General features: G+C 34.8%; 1 protein-coding gene across 1 annotated transcript in view; it reads left to right on the top strand.

The window, feature by feature from the left end:
* Positions 1–23,937, top strand: part of LOC150108188 (post-GPI attachment to proteins factor 6-like) — a 256,316-nt gene that overhangs the window by 163,394 nt on the left and 68,985 nt on the right. The window contains exon 8 of the mRNA XM_090390640.1: positions 5,757–5,888. Coding sequence (XP_090246766.1) covers positions 5,757–5,888 — 132 coding nt within the window. The remainder of the gene's footprint in view (positions 1–5,756; positions 5,889–23,937) is intronic.

Here is a 23,937-nt window from a genome sequence, read left to right as displayed (position 1 = left end):
TGTTTTATAAATCCAGTCTTTAACCAATGATCCATACTTAAGAAAGCTAAAAAAAGACCGTATTTACTCAAATATTACTCACATTTTTTCCCCCAAACTTAAACCAAAAAAATCGTGGTGCAAGATATATGCAGGGATTTTTTTGGTTTAAGATTTTTTCGGAAACTAAAGTTTTCAGAAAAAAAATGAAAATTGGTATGACTTACCAAGAAGCTCCTATTCGCCATCACTACTTCTGGCCTCGAGAGCAGTTTCCTTGTGAGCATCGTCAAAGTCATCCAAATAGCCTCATCTTTTTTCCCATTATTTCAAGCAAAAATTACCAGTAATTTACAAGATTTGAGATATGTAATGAACAATCTTGTAAAAACAACCTTCACAAATGATTAATGAGAAGTGAAAGCAGAGAGCGAAAAAGATAGCAATGGTAGGCCAGTAGAGATAAAGCAGCTATGAAGACACGCATATGATTGGTGCGGTATTAACAAAAGATCGCGCGACCCAAAGACAAAAGCAAGTCGACAATTGAGTTGCTCTCATTTCAACAATTGAATTGAAATGCTAATTCTCTTCAACTGAATTGCATAATATCTAAAACACATTCACTGTATTACTCAATATATATAATTTATTAAGAAATATATACGTTTAAATTAATTCTTTTTTTCTCAGTAATGATTCCATGCTTTAATAATGCATAGCCGAAAATTGCCACGTATCCCCCCCAGAGTTACGCATACCACACTTTGAGAAACACTGCTCTAGATGTCAGTGGAGTTTCATATTATTGAAAGTTGACCTTGCAATTTCAATCTTTCTTTCTTCTAATTTCATCTTCTGTGCTTCCATTTTCTGTGATCAAGCGTCCTCCGTGGTGTGTGTGTGTGTGTGTGTTAAGCAGTTTCCAGGTTACGGACGACCTGAACTTATGGTGTTCCATACTTACGAGCAGGCTCCTCATAAGAATAATTAAATTAATAATTTGGGAACTAGTTTCTTCTGTGCATGTAAACAAACCTGCATGGTGAAAGTTTTATTTCTTCCACTTGGTTAGACTATAATAAATTTAGTTTAATCCTTTATCTAAGTGTAAGCAAACAAAGTCTGCGCCTGAAGTATCTTCAGGACTGAGGCAACTCGTGGTAAAGGTGGACCAAGCTCGGACAAAGACAAGGAGTGATGAGAGCTTGGTTCACCTTTACCACGAGTTGCCACAGTCCTGAAGATACTTTAGGTGCAAACTTTGTTTGCTTACCCTTGGATAAAGGATTAAACTAAATTTATTATAAAAACCTGCATGGTGCAAGCAGTTCATTGGTGCAGCATCTTTATGCTAGCGGCTAGCCTCATTGTTTATATGGTCGCTTACACATGTCATCACTTTCGTCTTAACTTGCATTATGTGATTTTAATATTATGCAATATTAAAGTGCAAGAGGAGGCACCAGTGCCAATGTAGCTGCAGCAACTGAATTTCATGAAATGTTGAAGAAAATTATTGAGGAGTGGGTGTTATTTGCCAGAACAAATATTTAATGCAGATGATTGTGGGAAAAAGTGCCCATCTCAAAAGAAAAAAACCAGCGCATAAAGCAGCAAAGGACAGACTAACTTTATTGCTTGGGTGTAATGCATCTGGAGATTTTAAGCTCAAGCCTTAAAATCTTTGCTTGTTTACTGCTCCAAAAATCCAAGAGCACTTCAGTGCATTATCAAAGCAACTTTTCCCGTTATTATTCATCATCATCATCAAATTCCTGCCATGTACCCTCAAGGGGTGTACAGGATATGATAGTACTACATGAAAAAAATGACATCATTACTAACTTCCCATCTATAATTTTCCTCCAAATCAGTCTGTTACTTGTCAAGATTCCAGCATTATCAGATCTTATATTTCTATCGTCTAAGGCACTTTGTACCATATCAATCCACCTATATCTTGGTCTTCCTCTGGGTTGTTTTGCTGCCAAACTGGCAGAGAGAACACTTGTTTTGCTAATCTTTCTTCGCCCATTATTTGGAAGTCAAATTTAAGGGCCTGAGTCACACTTACCATGTTTGAAGATTGGTTCTTGAATTGTTTTATTCCTGCTGTGGGATGTTATTGTTTGGGAAACAAAATTACCTTTAAAATTCTGCTTGTGCTGGACAATGCTCCTGGACATCCAACATCTTTAGATGACCTTCATCCTAATGTAAAGGTCGTATTTTTACCACTCAACACTACATCATTACTACAGCCAATGGACCAAAGAGTAATTTTTGCATTCAAGGCTTATTACTTACAGTGTACTTTTCCACAAACAGCCAGGACTACAAAAGATGATGTGATGACCTTGAGAGAGAGTTCTGGAAGAATTATAACATCTATGATGCCATCAAAAACACTGCTGATTCTTGGGAGGATGAAGCAATCAATAATGAAAGGATTGTGGACAAACTGTGCCTGCAATTCTGTGATGATTTTCATTGCTTCACATAAGAAGACATTGCCAAAGGTAGAAAAGCTGTGGTGGATAGTGGCAATGCATTGCAATTGGACATCAATGAAAATTATGTCATTGACTTACTAGATTCCCATTCACAACAATTAACCAATGAAAACCTTATGGAGATAGAGAATCAGCGGATAGAAACACAAGAACACAAAGAATCAGAAGATCCAGAGCCAAGAAAGTTTGTGACAAAAGAATTAGCTGAAGTCTCATCGAAGCAGGATTTGCTAAGTTAGGAGCAAGATCCTAACATTGATTGGTTTACAAAGGTTTACCATGAAGTTAATGAGAACATCAGCTACAACAAGGCCATTTATGATGAATAAGAGAAAAAGACTGTGCAGACAACCCTAGATACCTTTTTCAAGAAACCGACTTCAGTTGCAAGCTCCCCTCCTCCAGCAACAGAATCAAATCCCAATTCTCTAGCACCTACTCCATCCTCTCCAATGCCATCTTCATCATCATCATCATCTTCTGATTAATGTTAGCCTACCTTCTTGCCTCAAAAATGCTCTTTCCAGTAAGCAAGACATTGATGCAACATTAGGTGAGTGTTAACCTTTAATATTCTTTTTTGAAAATTCTCCTGTCTCCTATTTAAACTTTATTATGAGTTTATTTTTATGTTCTGTTTGTTTGAATTAAAAGAAAGAGCACAGTAGTTTCTGTAACTTATTATTACAGTACAGGGGTATTATTATTATTATTATTACTACAGTATTACACTATATTATTATTGCCACATATGAGGCATTATAGTATTATATTATTATTATTATTACCGTATATGTGCTGTTCATTAGGGATCCGAGTTACATACAAATCCAACCTAAAGACAGTTACAGACGAGATACGTTCTCTGGAACGTATCTCGTCTGTAACCTGGGGATTGCCTGTATATATATATATATATATATATATATATATATACATACAGTCATACTCTGACTTACACGAATCCGGAGTTACACAGTTTCTTATATGTACGTATTCCCGTCCTGCTTCACCACTAGTCGTATCTTTCCGGCACCAGCCACATTTGCCAGTGTCGCACATGCTGTGAACAAGCACTGACATGTTTCGCGTGGTCTCCATTCATACACTATTTTTATAGTCTACAAACCTTGCGATTATTTAATGTTTTATTCTTGATAAAAATTTTATCACATAAAAACTAATAATGTCGTCCAAAAGAAGCAAGTCCGATTCTTCTACAACTAGCAAAAAAAGAAAAACATTGACTTTGGAACAAAACTCAACACTATTAAGGATTTTGAAGGCGGAATGAAAATTTGTGAGCTAGCATAGAAGTTCGATCTACAGGAATCCACAGTAAGAACAATCATAAAAGAAAGGTTTACAGATTTTGGATTACATAGATTCTAACGAGGAACGAATTGTAGCCACAAGGCAAGGAATAAAAAAATCATTAGCTAGCTATGAAGAAATTTTGTGTGACAGAAAAAGACATTATGCCGTCAGACGAATCCATTCGATTTTATGAAACCATCGACATCGAAATAACTTTCTTTTTTTTATGTATGAAAAACTACAATTATGATTATATTTCTTAAAAAATATAGGTGTTTTATAAACCTTTGGTCCCAATTGTATGTTTGTATATATAAATTACATGCAAAATTATACCCCAAGTTACGCGAATTCGACTTACGCGCTTTTTGTTTGTCCCACCTACCGCGTAACTTCGGGGTTTTACTGTGTGTGTGTGTATATATATATATATATATATATATATATATATATATATATATATATATATTTGCACTTGTTCTAGTTTATTTTTTCCTTTTATATTGATGTATATTTTTGGTATTTCATTTTCTCTTGAAATTGTCATGATTTTTTGTCTTAAAGTTGAAACTGAGGCCATACTGTTTGCTGTACTTGAAGGTTTCATCTATAAGAATCTCGAAATCATATTTGTTTTCAGCTAGAAGAACCATGTAATCTGCATATCTAAAGTTATTAATATTTCTGTCCCCTACAGTGATTCCTTTGAGGTCACTAATTTATTAAATATTTCTTCTGTGTATAGGTTAAAGAGAATGGGAGACAAGACGCAGCCTTGTTTCACACCTCTCTGAACTGGGAATTCTGAAAATCTAGTACTCAAATAATTCAAGTTTCACAATATTTCTGAATCAATGTCTTAAACATTGATCTCCTCACCATTCTCAAGTAGTGTGAAGATAACCTAATGAATTTCACTAGTATCAAAATGCAGTCCTGCCTTGTTTCTCAGAAGAAAGAGACCTCTGCATTCCATGTGGAGGTCTCTTATGTAAATAAATAATAAATCATCTTATTATTTACAAGAATCATGTTTTAATCGTGTTTTGTTTTGGTAGCACAGTTATGTCTATGTTATATTTCTGTAATTCTTCTGGTAGCTCTGCCCTTTTCCATTTATGCTTCAGCGCAATTATGGTCACATTATTCAGTTCTGTTCAGTTTGCTCTAATAGCTGCCTTATTGCTTTCACCCTAGTTTCTTGATGAAAATAGTAGGGAGGGGGCATTGTTTAATTAGATGATGTCCCATGATGATATTTGATTGTTATACCACATTAATGTACATGTAGTTTAAGTCAATAGTTTTCTCAATTAAATCTTAAATTTCTACTTGTTCCTCATTCATTCAGTGTCCTGATATATACTTACTAACAGGATGCACTGCAGGAAGGTAAGAAATAGATTATTAGTCAGAATCCTTGATTATTTCTCTGCATTCCTAATTTACTATGTAGAAAAGTTGATCCCCTTAACATCTTGAAGCATATGGGGAAAAATTTTAATGCCTTTGTAAATTGTATTTCTGTGTGCAGAAGTAAGAATTAAGTAAGAAAGGTATTCTCATTCATGAAAGATCATAAATCTATAGAACTTAGGTACTGTGAGCATTCTAGGACTTGATTATGATTTATTGTTATTTTGTAATACACACACACACACACATACTGTATTTTTTACATAATCCAGAAACTGCTTTAGAAAACATTGAACTTTTTCAAGCCTGATACAGGTAATGAAATTCATCTCTCTCTCTCACCTATAAATAATCACAAAGATCCATGCCTATAGTGGGATTCAAACCCACAGCCTGTTTGTTGGCAAGTGGATATGTTAACCATTCAGCCATCTAGGCTGCCATTATGTGTATTTTGTTTCATAAGTTTTTTTTTATTGAAATTGTGCATTTTTCAAAATTAAATGTATTGCATTCATTAATTTTTAGGGACATGATTGGTTTTCTTCTTGGGTTGGTGTTACAGACCTACTTCCAGTAGTTTTAAGATTCGAACTTTTGCCATATGTAGATATTGGTGGTACTCTTCAAACAAAAATTCATCTGGATAGCTTAAACCAGGTAATAATCTTTACTTTAAGATGAAAAGCCAAACGGCTATTTTTTCTGGCGAGGTTGATAAGTAAAGGGGATAAAAATCCCTTTGCATACTGGCTGAAAAACAATAAGGGATTTTTATCCCCTTTACTAATCTTTATTTTAATTTAACATTTATTCTTAAAAAGGTAACACAAGTCATTATGGCCTAAATTGACATAATTGACCTCATCCAAAATAGTGCATTACAACTCATATAGTAATGCAATAATTTTTAGGTAGATTTAAACTCGTGCTACAATATAGATTGAAGTCATGAAGTCATCAGCATCTCTATCGGTTATTGTCTTCTCCTCCCCATCCTTTCTTCTTGCTAATTTCCTTACTCTTTAAAGAGGATGTTAAAATATGACCTAGAATTTGCATCGCTCTGAATATTGTAGAATTTTAGAGTTTATAAAAGGAGAAAGGAAATAAAAAAATTAAAATTTCATTTTCCTGTAATAATATAGTAAAAGTTCTATAATGAATTTTTTTTTTCTTAATACATTACATAGTTAATGTAATAATGCTGAATATATAGGATGGTTTTGTTATAACTATTTCATTTGGTTACTGCATTCACAACGTGATTATGTTATAATCTTCACATAACAAATTTGAGTTTCTGTGATTGCATAAAATTATCTCTGGAAACATGGCATAGTCATCACCACTGCTGTTCTGAGGCAGTTATATACTGGCAGCATACACCCATCATGATTACTAGTGATTTTTTTTTTTTTTCTGACATAATAAAATCTGTAGAAAGTAAATCCAAGTATTCAGATATTTACACATTTTTACAACAATCAGCTGTACAAGTGTGTAGGTAGAGTGGAAAATTTGTCTACAAAAGGTCACAATATTTATAAATTTCTGTAATGACTAAATCTGTAGAAGCGAAGAGGACAAGCACCAATTTGTTACCAATTAAGTTGTGGGATGAGAATTGTATCATTCTAGTGATCCTTAATTTCACTGCCAATCATTTATATTAGTTATATATTATAGTATGTTTATTTTCAACTGTGTGTTCATTTTTACCCTAGTGTTGGTTTGATCTATTTACCAATTTATAGTGGATGAATTTTATATTCTCTTCCTAGTGATGAATGTGGGAAAATTTATTATGTGTATTTGTTATAATGACACTACTTCTGATCCTTTTAAAATAATATTATAATGGACTTTTGTTATATTTTGTGCATGAATGTGAGTTATTAATCATTAATAGCAGTAGTATTTGAAATAATGCAGAGGATGGATGGGATACCTTTCAATAGATGCAGGCATCTACACTTCATCATCAAATTCCTGCCATGTACCCTCAAGGGGTGTACAGGATTTGATAGTACTACATGAAAAAAATTACATCATTACTAACTTCCTGATCTACAATTTTCCTCCAAATCAGTCTGTTACTTGTCAAGACTACAACATTATCAGATCTTATATTTCTATCGTCTAAGGGCACTTTGTACAGTATCAATCCACCTATATCTTGGTCTTCCTCTGGGTCATTTTCCTGCCAACCTGTCAAAGAACACTTGTTTTGCTAATCTTTCCTCGCCCATTCTGTTTAAGTGACCATACCACTTCAGATTAGCTCTGCAAATGCATTCCTGGATGTTGACAATATCAAGTTCTTTCCTAATATCCTCGTTTTTAATATGATATTGCCATTGATGCCATCCATTCATGAATATAATCTTTCTCAGGACTCTCATATCTGCGGTCTCCAGTCTTTGGTCAAGTGTTTTACTTCTGACCCAGCTCTCAGATCCATAAGTTAAAACTGGTTTGAACACTGTCTTGTATAAAGCTAATTTAGTGTTCCGACTAATTTCTCTCTTATTCCATATGAATTTATTCAATTGACTTCCCACCATACCAGCTTTGCTGATTCTGTTGTCTATTTCTATATTTAATTTACCATCTTCAGTAAAAATCGTGCCTAAGTAGCTGAAATGTTTTACTTGTTCCGCAGGTTCTCCATTCACAACACGGTTGACATTTTCAATGATTCTGCCTATTTTCATTGTCTTTGTCTTTTTATTGCTGACCTTCATACCATATCTATTACAACAGTTATTCAATTTAGTCAGAGAATCTTGCAGACTTGTAGCGAATTTATTTAGAAGTATAACATTGTCCGCATAAAGCAGAGCTGACATTAACATCTCCAATTCTGATATCATGTTTAATACCACTTTCCTTCATAATGTGATCCATATAGATAATGAATAACAGTGGGGATAATGCACATCCTTGTCTCACACCAGATTTAACATTAAACCATCTTCATGTACTTTCTTCAATTCTAACTGCTGATTTGCACTCAAATAAAGACTAAGTATTGCTTGATATAATGCCCATTGACACCATATAACTGTAGTGTATTGAATAGCTTCTCTCTTGGCACCTTTTCGTATGTCTTTTCCAAATCGACAAAACTTAAATACAGATCTTTGTTATATTCCCATGCTTTCTCAAATATTTGTCGTAAAGTGAAGATCTGATCCTGACAGCTTCTATTTGGCCTGAATCCAGCTTGTTCTTCACCAAGCTTTTCTTCCACAATTCTTCTCAACCGTTTCTCAAGTATACTTGCATTGATCTTGTCAGGAACACTCAGTAGGGAAATACCTCTGTAATTCTCACATTTAGTTTTATTTCCCTTTTTATATATGGCACTATGAGAGCTTTACTCCAATCATCAGGAATTCGTCCCTCTGTCCAGGCTTTCTGAACTATGCAGTGCAGCCACTGTAAGACTCTTATACCACCATACTTCAGCATTTCTGGTCGAATATCATCTACTCCTGCTACCTTTCCACATTTCAAGCCTTTGATGGCTTTTTCTAATTCAAGTATGGATATGTATTCCTGACTGCATGCCTGGTTAGTGTTTTTTACCACTGTGCTGTCATCACTGCTTGTTTCATTTAGCAGTCTTTCAAAGTAATTACTCCATACTTCAAGGATATCTTGAAGTATAAACGATACCTTTATCATCTCTGACTCCTTTTACAGCACTCTTTCCTCCATTTCTAAGCTTCTTCAACAACGTCCAGAATATTTCGCCACCTTCTTGATATTTATTTTCTCTGTTCTTGCAAAAATTCCTCCCATGACTTTTGTTTAGCTAGTTTTACACACTGTTTAGCTTTCTTACATTTGTCTCTGTATTCTCTAAGAGCACAAGCTGACTTATTTTCCAGGAGCTGATAGGCTTTCTTCTTTTCCTTCACTGCCTCTTTAATTTCCTGTGTCCACCAGGGAGTTAGGATTTTTTTATCCTTGCAGACAACCTCATCACATGCCTCTCTAGCAGAATCGATCAATGTTTTCTTCAGAGTTTGCCACTGAATCTCCAAGGTTTGATTCCTGTTCTCAAACTCTTTCATTTTTTCTTCAATAATCTTTGTGTATTTTAGTCTACAGTTCACATCTGAGAGTTGCTCAACTTTTATTCGCTTTAAAACTTTCTTACATGTTATTCTTTTCAATATGAAATTCAGTTTTATCCTGCTCAAGACTAAATAGTGATCACTTCCAATTTCAAATCCTCTGTACACTCTGGTGTTCTGCACCAGGGTGAAAACATCACTATCAACAATAACATAGTCAATGAGACTTTTCTTATTCCTTGCCTCTTCTCTCCATGTGAATTTGTGCACATTTTTATGTTGGAACATGGTGTTAGTAATAACCACTCCATGTCCTGAGCAGAAATACAACAGATATTTGCCATTATTATTAGCTTTGCTCTTTTCTCCAAATTTTCCCAAAATATTTTTGTATGTCTGACAATCATTTCCTACTCTGCTATTTAGATCCCCAACAAGGACCAGCTTTTCCTTTTTCATTGTGTCAGTTGCTTTTTCTAAAGCAACAAAAAATTCCTCCACTTCTACCTAGTAGAACCTTCTGTGGGACCATAGGCACAATTCCCCATTCTGATATTTGCCCACATCACTCTACTTGAGATTGCCTACCATTCAAGAATATTATCCTCGTATTTTGTGTTGAATACTATGGCTACTCCTTCTTTTCCTTGATTGTCAAGGCCTGAATATAACATTTTGTATTTATTGCTCAGAAAGATCTCACCAGTTTTTGTCTTTTTTGTTTCAGTCACGCCCTATTATTTCGATCTGGTACTTATCTAATTCCTCAGCTAGCTCCATTTCTTTGCCATTCAGGCTTCTTATGTTGATAGTACCGATCTTTAACTCTGGTGATGTTGAGTTGGGGTTTGTTTTCAGATTTGTTCCAGTAGCTGACTTTTCATTGTTCGCCCTGGTTACCTGGCGAAAACAACGGGGTCTTGTTTAACCAGACAACGCCCCAGCCAGCATGAAATTTTGTTATGTTGTACCATCATTTTTTATTTTGGTTTAACCAATAAGAATACAATTTGGTCGGCTATATCAGTGCTTCTCAAACTTCTGGATGTCAGGGCCCCCTTTGCAAAAATTAAAATATTTCACGGCCCCCTTCGAAAAAAATCGTAATAGAGAGATATATTATTATAATATTTATTGTATTTATATTCAGTACAAAACATACACAGTGAATATTGCAAAAATCAAATGCATATATTACATTTTTTGCCTCTTACTGTTTGGTTCTGAAGACGATGCAGGCTGTTCTGGTAAAATATGAAATACTGTCTCCTTTTTTTTAGTCTGTTTCTGCTTCTTCTGATTGTTTGTGGGATTTTTTTATTATTTTTTATCAGCCACTTATTCATCTCAGGGTTAAATTTTTTAACATAGAATAGATCAAATAATATCACCACAGACTGATAACATGAAATTAGTGAATATTACCCGAATAAGGGAATCCCCGGACCAGGAACATTTTTCTGTCTTGTGACTTTTCTCCCTTTACAGTAATTAAACCTAACGCGAAACAGACAGCAAAGGCGGGTTATTAAAACGTGCATATGATTGGTGCGGTATTAACAAAAGATCGCGCAACCGGAAGATAAAAGTATAGCTGACAATTGAGTTGAAATGCTAACTCTCTTCAACCGAATTCCATATGTGAAACTGCCATAACATTCATTATATATATATATATGTATTACTTAGTTTTAACACTTTTACGAATTTTAACACGTTCGGTTGAATTTTATTGCTGCCTTGGGAAATTGAACTCACACACATCTAATTAATAACAATAGTTTTTAGTTAGATACTGTGTTTGCCCATGCAACATATGGTTTTGTTTCAGTCTATACAGCATAGTTTCTGTATGAGGGGACATGTGATTCATTAATTAGTCTGTTTTTATCCCAGTTGTCTCTAATTGCACTATTTGTTGAGAAATATATTACACAGACTGCTCATACCTTATTCACTGGCATAATAAAAGTACTTGTTTTTATTGCCTCTGCAGTATAGTGGCTCTTAGGGAGGGCATGTTGTTTACCACTGCAAGCGAGTTACTATCTCCCCACATGAACTTATTTAAGCTTTTTTTCATGTGTGAAGTATATGCGAAACTTTTATTGGTAACAGAAAACTAGCCCGGATGACAGTGATAATATAAAACGAGTTTTGGTATGTATATAAAGTCAATATCAACAGTCCCTGATTACGAACGCATGATGAAAGGGACAGAAAGATTTGGAGCTTCCCTGGAGAGCATTCGAAGTAAATACAATTAACCACTGCTTTGAAATGAAACATATGAATAAGCAATATTTACTAATATTCATTAAGCGCCGAAATATGCAGGAAGCAAAGTTCGTGAACCAACACCAATGTGTGAATTTTCCATTAAAATATAAAAAATAACAAAAAAGAAATAATAAAAGTTAAATATGTTTCTTTTAAAATAAAAAATATCTATTTAGTCTTAAAACATTTTAAATATGTTTTCATTATTTCATGGTCCCCCCCCAACAAAACCTACGGCCCCCAGTTTGGGAAGTGCTGAGCTAAATCCCAAATTGCCAGCCCATTCTCGTTCGTTCAGTATCCAAGTAGATATCCAACAGGGTGCACCACGAGAAGGTGAGGATTGGACATTAGGTCAGAAGCCCTGGTCAGTTCTCCGCATTCCTTTAAAGGCTATGTGAAGGTCTCCTCTCAGTTATACAGCTTTGACCCTTAAGCACCCCACAGGCATCTACACTTAAGAATGCTAAAGGGAATTTATGTTTTTTTTATGATCAAGTAATACAGCTAAATTTGCTTTGTTTTCTTTCATATTCTAACTTATTAGAGTTCAGGGTGTGGAGTTAAGATGTGTGAAAATGCAGTCCCCTCAAGGGAGTGCATTTTCATACAAGAATAAATTACGTGTCATTGAGAAAGTAGGAAAAATTACACTAAAACTGATTAATTAAACTGCTAAAATTGTGCACGTGTGTGTGTGTGTGCTTGCGTGCGCATGTGCAAATAAATCATCTAATGCGTTTTCATGTGAAACTCAAGTTCTTTAACCCTCACTTTTGGAAATCATCAGACAGCTGATTTCTATCCTTTGTCATCACCTAGTAGTGGAGCTCATGGCTACCAATAAATTGGAGACTTATGAATGAGGAGAGGAGAGTAGACAGTACTGCCACCTCATGTTCTTAACTTTAGCTGTATTATTAGTAGTCTGAAATAATGTTTTTTCAAGTTTTTGGAAGAAGACACATTTTTGCCTTCACCATAGATAGCTGGAGCCAACTAAAAAAAAAGTCCTAGAATTTTTTTTTAAAAATTGCTAACTAGAATTGAAGGGGTTTTTCTTCTGCCATTTCGACATCATGGAAATTACCATAACACACTTTAAAATTATGTAGTAAAGACCTCCATATCTCAGTAATGATAATCTCCTTTGGATGAAAAGACCTTGGTTCAAATCTCAGGACACAATTCATCTCTATGAGAGCCTTGCAATTGAAGATGATTAGCCAGTCTTATGCAGAGGTGGTAGGGTTCCTCTCTTCCTGGAAATTCCTGTTTTTCATCCCTTAAGACAGAACTGAACAGCATCAAAACACAAACCAGATGAACAGTGACAGTGTTACTGTTCATCTGGTTTGTGTTTTGATAATGTTGAAATTGACTAGTTTAGCTGAACCCCAGTGAAGAATGAGTTGGTTGAGATGATGTGCAGTGTGCTATCATCAGCAAAACTTTGTATTTAGGTTGGTAGTTAACCTAGAGTAGAAATTTTGTAAAGGAGGATGAGGGAGAACCAATGGTGAGATTGCAACCAATTCTGTGACCCCCTAAGCATGGGCTGCTGATAAGGAACCATCTACTATTACATGTAATAAGCATCCATCAGAAAGCAGGCAACATAGTTGCAGAAGTCAGGGAATAGGCCAAATGATGAAAACTTAGTTAATAAGACCTTTGTGCCATATGCCGTCAAAAGCTTTGGTAATATTAAGGGCAACCACCTGTGATTTGCCAACCTTTGCCCATAGCACTTGTCCAAAGTTAGCAGATTTTCTGCTAACCAATAGTGGCAGCTGCCAACATTAAGTGATCACCAGGTATGTATTCTGGTAGTGTAGGCGTTCACAGTTAATGGCTCTTTCCATTACTTTGACAAGAACTGGGGTTAAAGAAATTGAATGATATCTTGATGGCAAGGATTTGTCACACCTTGGGATTGGGTACCTAAGCTAATTTCCAGGCTGTGGGATAGATACTAGTGGAATAAGAAATAAGGAACGGAGGACAGCAGCCAACTTTAGCCCACAAACCTTCAGAACAATAGAACAATCAGAGAAATGCCATCAGGATTTGGAGACCTTTTGGCAATGAATTTAGTAAGATTCTTATTCTTCTGATCTCTTTCTAGTGTGAGGTAAAGGGGACATTGAGTGTTTGCAATGGTTGGCAGACATTTACCTAAATCAACTATGAAGGAGTAGTGTGAAGCCATTAGATTGGCATTTTTGGTGGATGGTGATGCAGTACAACCATCTGGATGTACCATAAGTGGGATTGTTATTTATAATGTGTATTTTATATATATTTCCCTCTTTATGTATATTATTATTCTCTCTATATACTTATGAGGTGATTTATTATATAAATCTCTTTTACTAACAATTATTTTTATTTTGACTCCGAGTGTCCCTATATGTTAATGTATTGCACAAAAGTTCACTCCAATTGGTGCAATGACTTTAACTCACTCTTTCAGAATCCAACTAATCATTGACTCAATACCAAGTACAAAATAAACACATTTAATAAAACTAAAACAATATATATACACTTCTAGTAATAATACATAACTATAACTACAGATTATATGGATCCAAGGCCTTATTTAAAAATATAAACTTACTCTTAAGACTAAACACTTTTTCTTTCACAATCACAAAAAATGTTCATAGTCTTTTTCTCTTTCTGTTAAGGCTCTTTTCCAGAAGTTATACAGCTCTGTACTTCATTTTCAGGATCCTTTTCATCAATGTAACACACATAAAAGTCTACTTGACTAAATCTTGTTTCCTTTTAGTAGCAATACTCATCAGATCAGGTATCCTTAATACCTATAAATCTTCTTAATCAATATATTTTCTAAACATTCACTTTCAGGCATCCTTAATACTTATAGAACTTCCTTATCAATATTTTCTCTAAGAAAAACATTCACTTTAGAATGTAAGCAACAAGTTCTTCTTTCATTCACAATACTAAATGACAGTCTTAACTTTTTCCACTTTAAAAAAAAACTTACAGTTTCACGATTTCCTTTTATTCATTACTTATTCCTCCTTGAAACCTATTATTTCCACTATTCCTTTTTCGGAATACACTATAAAATTTCTTCCGACTGCCACACACAAAAAAAATCAAGTTCCTTCCAACTTGAATATTTACCGGCCAGTGTTCTAAAAAACTTCCGAACGCTCTCTTGTTTACAACTGTAACTTGGATACGCAACGCTTTCCTTGTCAGCTGTCAATCACACATCAAGTTCTCTCCGGGAGCATGTGCACTTCACAAAAGTCAGAAACTACGCACTGCAATAAAATGGCTGACTCGCTGTATCCATCAGCGCTAAAAGAAAGTCTTTCACAAACACAAAATTCAACATTTTAAAATACAACAAACTTTCTTATAAGTAACACAAATAATCAGTTTAGTAAGTACTTCAATATTTTTACTTCTTTACATGTTACTTCTAATATAACATTTTCATAACGAGCACATCACAAGTGCAGACACTGCGTGTATGAAAACAAAACTAACAAGCATAATTAATATGTAAAAATATTCAGAATTTTTTAATATGATTATTTTTACAGGATCAGTGTTGGACACAAGTTCTGGCCATTTGCTTTGCCAAGAGACCAGAAGGTGTGACTGCTGTTTGATGCAAGTTTTCTGCTTTTAACTGTTTCAAAATCAGTTTTGGATTTGTTGTTAGTTTTGCTTGCAGCTGTTATAGAGTTTGGTATAAGCAGTAAAGATAATGAACAACACAAGCTTAGATAGAGGAATAGGAATTTAAGATAGAATGGGGAAATGAATGTTTCCATACCACAGTAATCCATCCAAAGGAATGAGGCTTATAAGTCATGAAAATCATTCCACTTGGCATTCTTATAGTAGACAACTTGCAGATGAGAGTGGCTTTGTGAGTATTGTCCTGTGGGAGAAGAGATCAGTGCAGATTGTTGTCTGAATTACCTAAAGAGCAAACAATATTCACAGTGTATTTGGAAGAGTCACAAGTAAGGAAGAGAGATCTAGGGTGTTTGGAAAATGGTTGGTTATTCTGTTAGAGATGTGAATGATTTATGTAAGGTTATAGCAAATGTCTTAGCGTCTCCTATTTGGACTGTGTAGTTGGAAGAGGGAAGCCAGTTAGTGTTATGAACATTAAAATCTCCAAGGAAGATCTATTAGAGGCCATTCATCCTAACATGTAAAGGAAGGGGAGATAAGATGAGATATATACACAGTAAAAAGCACTGGTTTTAATTCAGTTGTATAATGCATTTTAAATATAATTAGAGTCTTATCGTAAGCAGAGTAAGTGATGATACATCAAATTACAGGATGTGCTGTTAAAGTAATTATTATTTTTTTAATTGTAATTCTACTCATCCCCAAGAAGTTTTAAACCTATAACACTTCAGCATGGTGGGTAAGTAGATAATTCAAAACCGTGCTCTAGAGAACAAACTTGATACTTTTCAATGCATCACTACTCTATTGGATTACAATTCTAAAACTGTTGTTTTATCTTTCAAATTTCTGTTTTCAAGTTTTTATAATCATTATTTAGACTTTCTACAATGGTGATTAGGAGCCTCTGTAGCTCAGTCAGTATAGACGAAGCCCTTTGGTCAGAAAGACCTGGGTTCGATTCCTGTCAGTGACATGAGGAACCTTTATCTAGTCTCTTTTGACGAAAGGTGAGTTAGCCAGTCTCATATGGAGGTAGGGGATTTTTCACCCAGAAACTCAGGTTTCGTCCCCCAGAACAGGCAAACTGGCCACGTGAACACAATGGATTGCAGTCATGAATACGTCCCAGCCATATGCCAGTCCCGAGCATGGATAAAATTGGGGGTTGGGGAAAGCAATGGTGAACTACCCTGTAAAAATCTCACCAGGAATACTTTGTGGGCAATGCCTACAAAGTCACTTATGGTTGGAAATGACTGAAAGGGAAAATCAGTCAGTCACAATGGTGATTTTAGGTTTGTGATATTATTTAAATATGAGCTATATGAGGAGGGGCTGATATGAAATGAAAGTGCTGATAAATACCTAGAACAAAAATGATATTAAAGCAACTGATATAACCACAAGAAAGAACATATCTTAAAACCTTTAACCCCCATGTTTCATTAAATAATAATAATTTATTCTTTTTCTTTTAGAATTTATGTAACATGTCAGAGGTTTTGAAGAAATTCAAAGACACAGAAGTGTGGGCCGTTATCAAGTTTTCATGCTGCAAGAAAAGTACGCAACTGAGATTCAAAAAACTTTGTGCAGCATATCCAACAGTTGCCAGATGGGTGGCCAAGTTCAAAACTGGGCATCCTGAAACAACAGATGCCCTCAGGTCAGGAAGATCTTCCACAGTGATCACACCTGAAAACAGTGATGCAGGGCATGCCATGATCCTTTATGATAGACAAATACCAGCCAAAAACATTGCAAAGATTCTGGGAATATCCAGGGAACAAGTTGGGGGTCATTATCCACCAAAATCTGGACATGCATTAGCTCTAAGCAAAGTGGATCCTCAAATGTTTGAATGCCAACCAAAAGAGAGAAGGTACTGTCATCTTGAGGGATTTTGGGTCATTTTGAGAAATCGTGTTCAAATTTTTTGGTTTCTGTTGTGACTGTAGATGAAACATGGCTTCATCACTATGATCCAGAGACCAAATAACGGTCAATGGAGTGGAAACACAAAGGTTCTGCACAGTCAAAGAAGTTCTGAACCTAAAAGTCAGCAGGAAAGATTCTTGCCATTGTCTTTTGTGATATGGATGGTGGGTAAGCTCTTATAGCTTCAGTTTATTCAACAGCTCTGAAGGAATTGAATGAGGTGCTGAAGGTAAAAAGTTATGGGAAACTGAGCAGAGGCATGTTGCTTTTGCAACAATGCACATGCTCATGAAACTCAACAGACAATTCACAACTTGGGCTTTCACTGTTTGCCTCATCCACCCTATTCGCCAGACCTGGCCCCATCTGACTGTTTCCTATTCCCAAATTTAAAGAAACACATGGCAGAAACAAAATTTACCACAGATGATGAAGTCATATCTGCAGCTGAGGACTGGTTTGTGCAACAAGGGTATGACATTGTAGCAAGTGTATAACAATTTGAGGGGAATATGTAGAATAATGTGTAAGCTATGGATTTTACAACCATGTTATAACTAACTCATTTTATTATCCCGACGTTTCGATCCTCGTATCAAGATCATCATCATCTGGAGCATACACAAATATACAAGACAAGCTGGGTTACATTACAAACCGTAAGCTAGAGAAACAATGATTTGATCACATGTTATTCTACTGGCATGACCATTAGTGGGGAAAAAAAAAATTATAAATTACATCAAGCTAGATTTAATTTAAGATAACATGAATAAACATTTTTTTCTTATGGTTAGTTTTCTTTCAGCAACAATGATGTTCTATTTTTAGTATTACAATTGTTATTTTTGATTTAAGATCCTGGATTTACTACAGTCCTGCTTATAGTTGTTCTTAGAATCCCATACATATGCCTTCCATATGTATGGGGTTTTTAGACCTTCATTATTGTTCAGATTAGGGTGGTTGATAATGATCTCACAGGCTTCCTCAAATTTGCGTTCATACCATGTTTTGGTGTGATGTAGACAATGATGTATTGGTGCTTTTCCAGTTAATTCTATATAAGGTGTTCAGGACATGATCAGAAAGGCCAGCTTCACAATAATTATTATATTTAATATAATAAATTTAGTTTAATCCTTTATCCAAGTGTGAGCAAACAAAGTTTGCCCCTGAAAGTATCTTCAGGACTGGGGTAAGGTGGTACAACACAAGGCCAACTCGTTGCAAAGGTGTAGCAAGATACCAACACTTCTGTCTCAGTATCTCCTATAATGCAAAACACATCTCCTTGTGGATATGTCTAATGTTATGCATTAAGGGAAGGGTCACTACCCAGACTAGTTTCGACCTTTATTGAGGTTTCTTCAGTGGGATCCAGGCCCAAGTTGAGATACCAGGCAGAAGCATTAGCAGGTCATCTCTACCTATAGGAGTTGCCAAATGGTGTGCCACCCTTTTTTAATAAATTACTCTGGATTTAGAGAAAGATGTTGAAAGTTTATTTTTCACTTGGTTAGAGTATAATAAATTTAGTTTAATCCTTTATCCAAGTGTGAGCAAACAAAGTTTGTGCCTGAAAGTATCTTCAGGTGCAAAAATATAACAGTCGTGGTTCTCTAATCTTTCCTTACTTTCACATTAAATAGAGTTCCAGCTTAGATCCGAACTGTAAAAATGAGTGGTGTAATGAAATGAACTCAGGCAAGCACAAGATTCAATTTAAATAAAAATATTTAATACACTAATACATGAATTTTCATTAATCAAAGAAGATCTAAATATAACTAAAATGATCATTAAATAAAGAAGTTCTTATTAAGACAATAGTAACTTCACAGTAGAGTATACTCAGCACGGTTAAATTCTTAACATATAGATTTCTACCCTTCTTAGAGTTATAAGCTTCTAAGCACACTTTTAGACAAAGGTTATCTATTCAATATACTTCAATTGACATCTCTGCTTAGCCGTTCATGATATACAAAGTGCATATCGCTAAATACACACCAAGGAATTCTAAAGTCCTGTCAAGCTATCACAGTAAATCTCAGTTTCAGTTTCTAACTTATATTACGTCCTCTTGGAACAATCTTCAAGATATCACACGTTCAAACTTGAACTGGCATTAAGGCAATACACTTCTCCTTTATTGTAATTACATTCACAAAAGATATAGAAAGGATTTCCTTACCTGGACGGTTGATATACTTTGCCTATTATCACGTGTTCTGGAAAACACTTCTTTGCTTCTCAATAGCTTTCTCTCTTAGGTCACTTTAGTTCGATATGATCCAGATTCACTATAACAATCTTGTTGACTCGGGAATACATGCCTGTTTAGTGCTAAAATGTCTATCCTTCAGATTTCCTTGGCAATCCCTGTCATGCCTCTCGTTCTTCACAATTACAAGACGAGGGAATTAGAATCAGGATACGAATAAGAGCCTGCAAAAGAGTAAGAGAAAAACAGAGAGCTCCCTTGTCTTTTCAACCCGGTTATATCGTTCGCGCCTTGTCTCTTTCTTTATTCAACCGCGCATGTCTCTACTTCCTTTTTTGTGCCAAAATGTACTCTGATGGATAACTTCGTAATTTAACACATCACTTAATTTCTGTTATACTGGCTATGTCCTTGGGAATGGTTTACATAAATGGACTAAGTTCCGAGTTTCCGTGCATAGTTCACATAGGATATATATATATATATATATATATATATATATATATACTCTACAAAGAATTAGTACTACTGACAACTATTAGAACATACAATTATTTTATAATTATGGAATATACATCAGTAAGTGAATAATTTACTATTTGTCTGATGAGCAAATTTGGCTCAGGGAATGGCAGACTATGTTAAATCCTGAATGAAACACTATTATATTATAATTCCCTTCATTCAGAATTTAACAGATGATTTATTAGTCAGTTTTGACGTCTCTGCCCTCTTTACGAATGTCCCAATCAATGACACAGTCCTTCTTTTACAGAACAATTTCCTCCAGATATCACGGCACTCTTTGCACATGTATTACATTCTGGTTATTTTGTATGGCAAAACGCTTTCTACCTACAAAAAGAAGGCACAGCCATGGGCTCACCATTACCTCTCCCCCCCCATTGCTAACTTTTACATGGAACATTTTGAGCAACTTGATTTAGGTTCCTCCCCTTTAAAGCCCAAAGTCTGGCTTAGATACATTGACGATGTTTTCGCGATCTGGTCCCATGGTCACCAGACACTATATACATTCCTTAGCCACCTAAACAAACAACACAAATGCATACAGTTCACAATTGAGATTGAAAAACAGAATACACTTCTGTTTCTAGATACACTTGTCACAAGTCTGGCAATTTTTCCTTCAGAGTTTACTGAAAACCGACACATACTGGCCAATATATACACATAAATTCCTATCACCATCCAACACAAAAACTAGATGTCATCAATACTCTAAAAAACAGGGCTCTGAAAATCTGCTCCAGTGAACAGGCACGGAAAGACAAACTTAAAGTGATCAGCAATACTTTTCAAAAAAAATGAGTACAGCCAAAACACTATTAACAAAATTCTCTACAAGACCTCAATAAAAAACAAAGACAAACCAGAATACTACAAAATTGCAACCATTACCTACGTTAAAGGGACATCGGACAAAATAAACAGAGTACTACAAAAATACAACCTCAAAGCCACCTTTAAACCCCCCTGCAAAATTAAAAAGCTTACTCAACTCATTCAAAGACCCCCCTTCCCTTGCTGGCCCACCCTGGAGTATACCATGTTCATTGCATCTGTAACATACCATATATAGGAGAAACAGGATGCACAATTCTTATCAGACAAAAAGAACATAAACGACACATTAAATATAATAATTATTGTGAAGCTGGCCGTTCTGATCATGCCCTGAACATCTTATATAGAATTGACTGGAAAAGCACTAGTTGTCTACATCACACCAAAACATGGTATGAACGCAAATTTAAAGAAGCTTGTGAGATCATTAACTACCCCAATCTGAACAGTAATGAAGGTCTAAAAATCCCACACGTATGGAAGGCATATATTTGACCCACAGAACCTTCCTCTCTAAGAACAACTATAAACAGGACTGTAGTAAATCCAGGATCCTAAATCAAAAATAACAATGGTAATACTAAAAATAGGACATCATTGTTACGGAAAGAAAACTATCTATAAGAAAAAATGTTTATTCATGTTATCTTAAATTAAATCTAGCTTGATGTAATTTATAATTTTTTTTTTCCCACTAGAGTTCATGCTAGTGGGATAACGTGATCAGATCATTGTTTCTCTAGCTTACGGTTTGTAATGTAACCCAGCTTGTCTTGTATATTTGTGTATGCTCCAGATGATGATCTTGATACGAGGATCGAAACGTCGGGATAATAAAAAGATTTAGTTATAACATGGTTGTCATCATCATCATCATGCGTATCAAGGATTTAGGCCTAGCATGGGCTGTTCCGGCCTTAGAAGTCATCGTTTAAGAGGACGTCCTGGTTTTCTTTTTCCTAATGGCTTGTACTTTAAGGCTTGTTTTGGTAATCTTTCTGTTTTCATTCTTTGAATGTGTTCCATCCATTTATGTTTATATTTTTTAATTTTTTCTATTACTGGTTCTTGGTTTAATTCTTTCATAATATCTTTGTTTCTTTTGTGATCAAATAGGGTATACTTTGCAGTTTTTCTCATAAACTTCATTTCTGCTGTTGTTAATCTTTGTTTGTCTTTTTGTTTTATTGTCCAGATTTCGCTTCCATACATTAAGATTGGCAGGGCTAATGTATTGTATACTTTTAGCCTGGTTTGTTTTTGAACTAGGTTTGGTTTAAATATAGAGTTAATTACACCTGTTATTTTTAAATATTTTGCAATTTTTATGTTTATATCTTTTTCATTTTCATATGTGATCATACATCCTAGGTAGTTAAATGAATTCACCTGTTCTAAGATCTTGTTATCTATTACTATTTTAGTTCTTGCTGGATCTTGTTCTTTAAAGGCCATAGTTTTTGATTTTTCCGTTGATATTATCATACCATAATCCTTGGATATCTCATTTAGATCTAAAATAGCTTTCTGTAAGTTATCTTCAGAATTTGTAATTATTATTTGGTCGTCGGCAAAGAGGAGAGTGTTTAAGTTAACTGTAGGAGAAAGTTTAATTCCTTGATGTAAATTTTTATTCCATTTTGTTATTATTTCATTTAAGTAGATATTAAAAAGAGTTGGTGAGAGGGGACATCCCTGTCGGACCCCTTGGTTTATCTCTCTCGTATATGATAGCTCGTGATTTAATCTTTTTGTATTTGAGTATTTTAATATATACTTGTGATAGCTTTTAGGATATTATTTGGTATTTGTCTTTCTTTTAATATGTTAAATAATATGTTTCTTTTAACTTTGTCAAATGCTTTTTCAAAGTCGATAAATGCAATATGTGTTTCTAAATTATATTCTCTTCTTTTCTCTATTATTAATTTTAGGCAAAAGGCTGGGTCTATACATGATCGTCCTTTTCTAAATCCATTCTGTACTTTTAGAATAAAGTTTTCGGAATATTTCATTAGTTTGTTATTTAAGATTCTGCTATATATTTTGTAACAGGAATTTAGTTTACTGATACCTCTATAGTTTTTAGGGTCATCTCTATTACCTTTCTTAAAGATAGGAATCACAGTTGCTTTTTTCCATTCTATTGGGGTAGAGGCTGTCAGGATCAGATCTTCACTTTACGACAAATAGTCGAGAAAGCATGGGAATATAACAGAGATCTGTATTTAAGTTTTGTCAATTTGGAAAAGGCATATGACAAGGTGCCAAGACAGAAGCTATTCAATACGCTACAGTTATATGGTGTCAATGGGGCATTATATCAAGCAATACTTAGTCTTTATTTGAGTTGTAAGTCAGCAGTTAGAATTGAAGGAAGTACAGGAAGGTGGTTTAATTTTAAATCTGGCGTGAGACAAGGATGTACATTATCCCCTCTGTTATTCATTATCTATATGGATCACATTATGAAGGAAAGTGGTATTAAACATGATATCAGAATTGGAGATGTTAATGTCAGCTCTTTGCTTTATGCGGATGATGTTATACTTCTGAATAAATCTGCTACAAGTCTGCAAGATTCTCTGACTAAATTGAATAGCTGTTGTAATAGATATGGTATGAAGGTCAGCAATAAAAAGACAAAGACAATGAAAATAGGCAGAATCATTGAAAATGTCAACTGTGTTGTGAATGGAGAACCTGCGGAACAAGTAAAACATTTCTGCTACTTAGGCTCGATTTTTACTTAAGATGGTAAATTAAATATAGAAATAGACAACAGAATCAGCAAAGCTGGTATGGTGGGAAGTCAATTGAATAAATTCATATGAAATAAGAGAGAAATTAGTCGGAACACTAAATTAGTGTTCCGACTAATTTAGTGTTCCATTAACATTAATAGATTCATAAGTTAATTCATTAACTTATGAATCTGAGAGCTGGGGCAGAAGTAAAACACTTGACTAAAGACTGGAGACTGCAGATATGAGATTCCTGAGAAATATTATAGCCGTGAACAGATTGCATCAATATTAAAAACGAGGATATTAGGAAAGAACTTGACATTGTCAACATCCAGGAATGCGTTAGCAGAGCTAATCTCAGG

Source organism: Typopeltis vanoorti, chromosome 3 (genome assembly GCF_054136105.1).
Source record: "Typopeltis vanoorti isolate ZY-2024b chromosome 3, IOZ_Tvanoo_1.0, whole genome shotgun sequence".
Taxonomy (NCBI): domain Eukaryota; kingdom Metazoa; phylum Arthropoda; class Arachnida; order Uropygi; family Thelyphonidae; genus Typopeltis; species Typopeltis vanoorti.
This window is presented reverse-complemented; position numbering and strand designations above follow the sequence as displayed.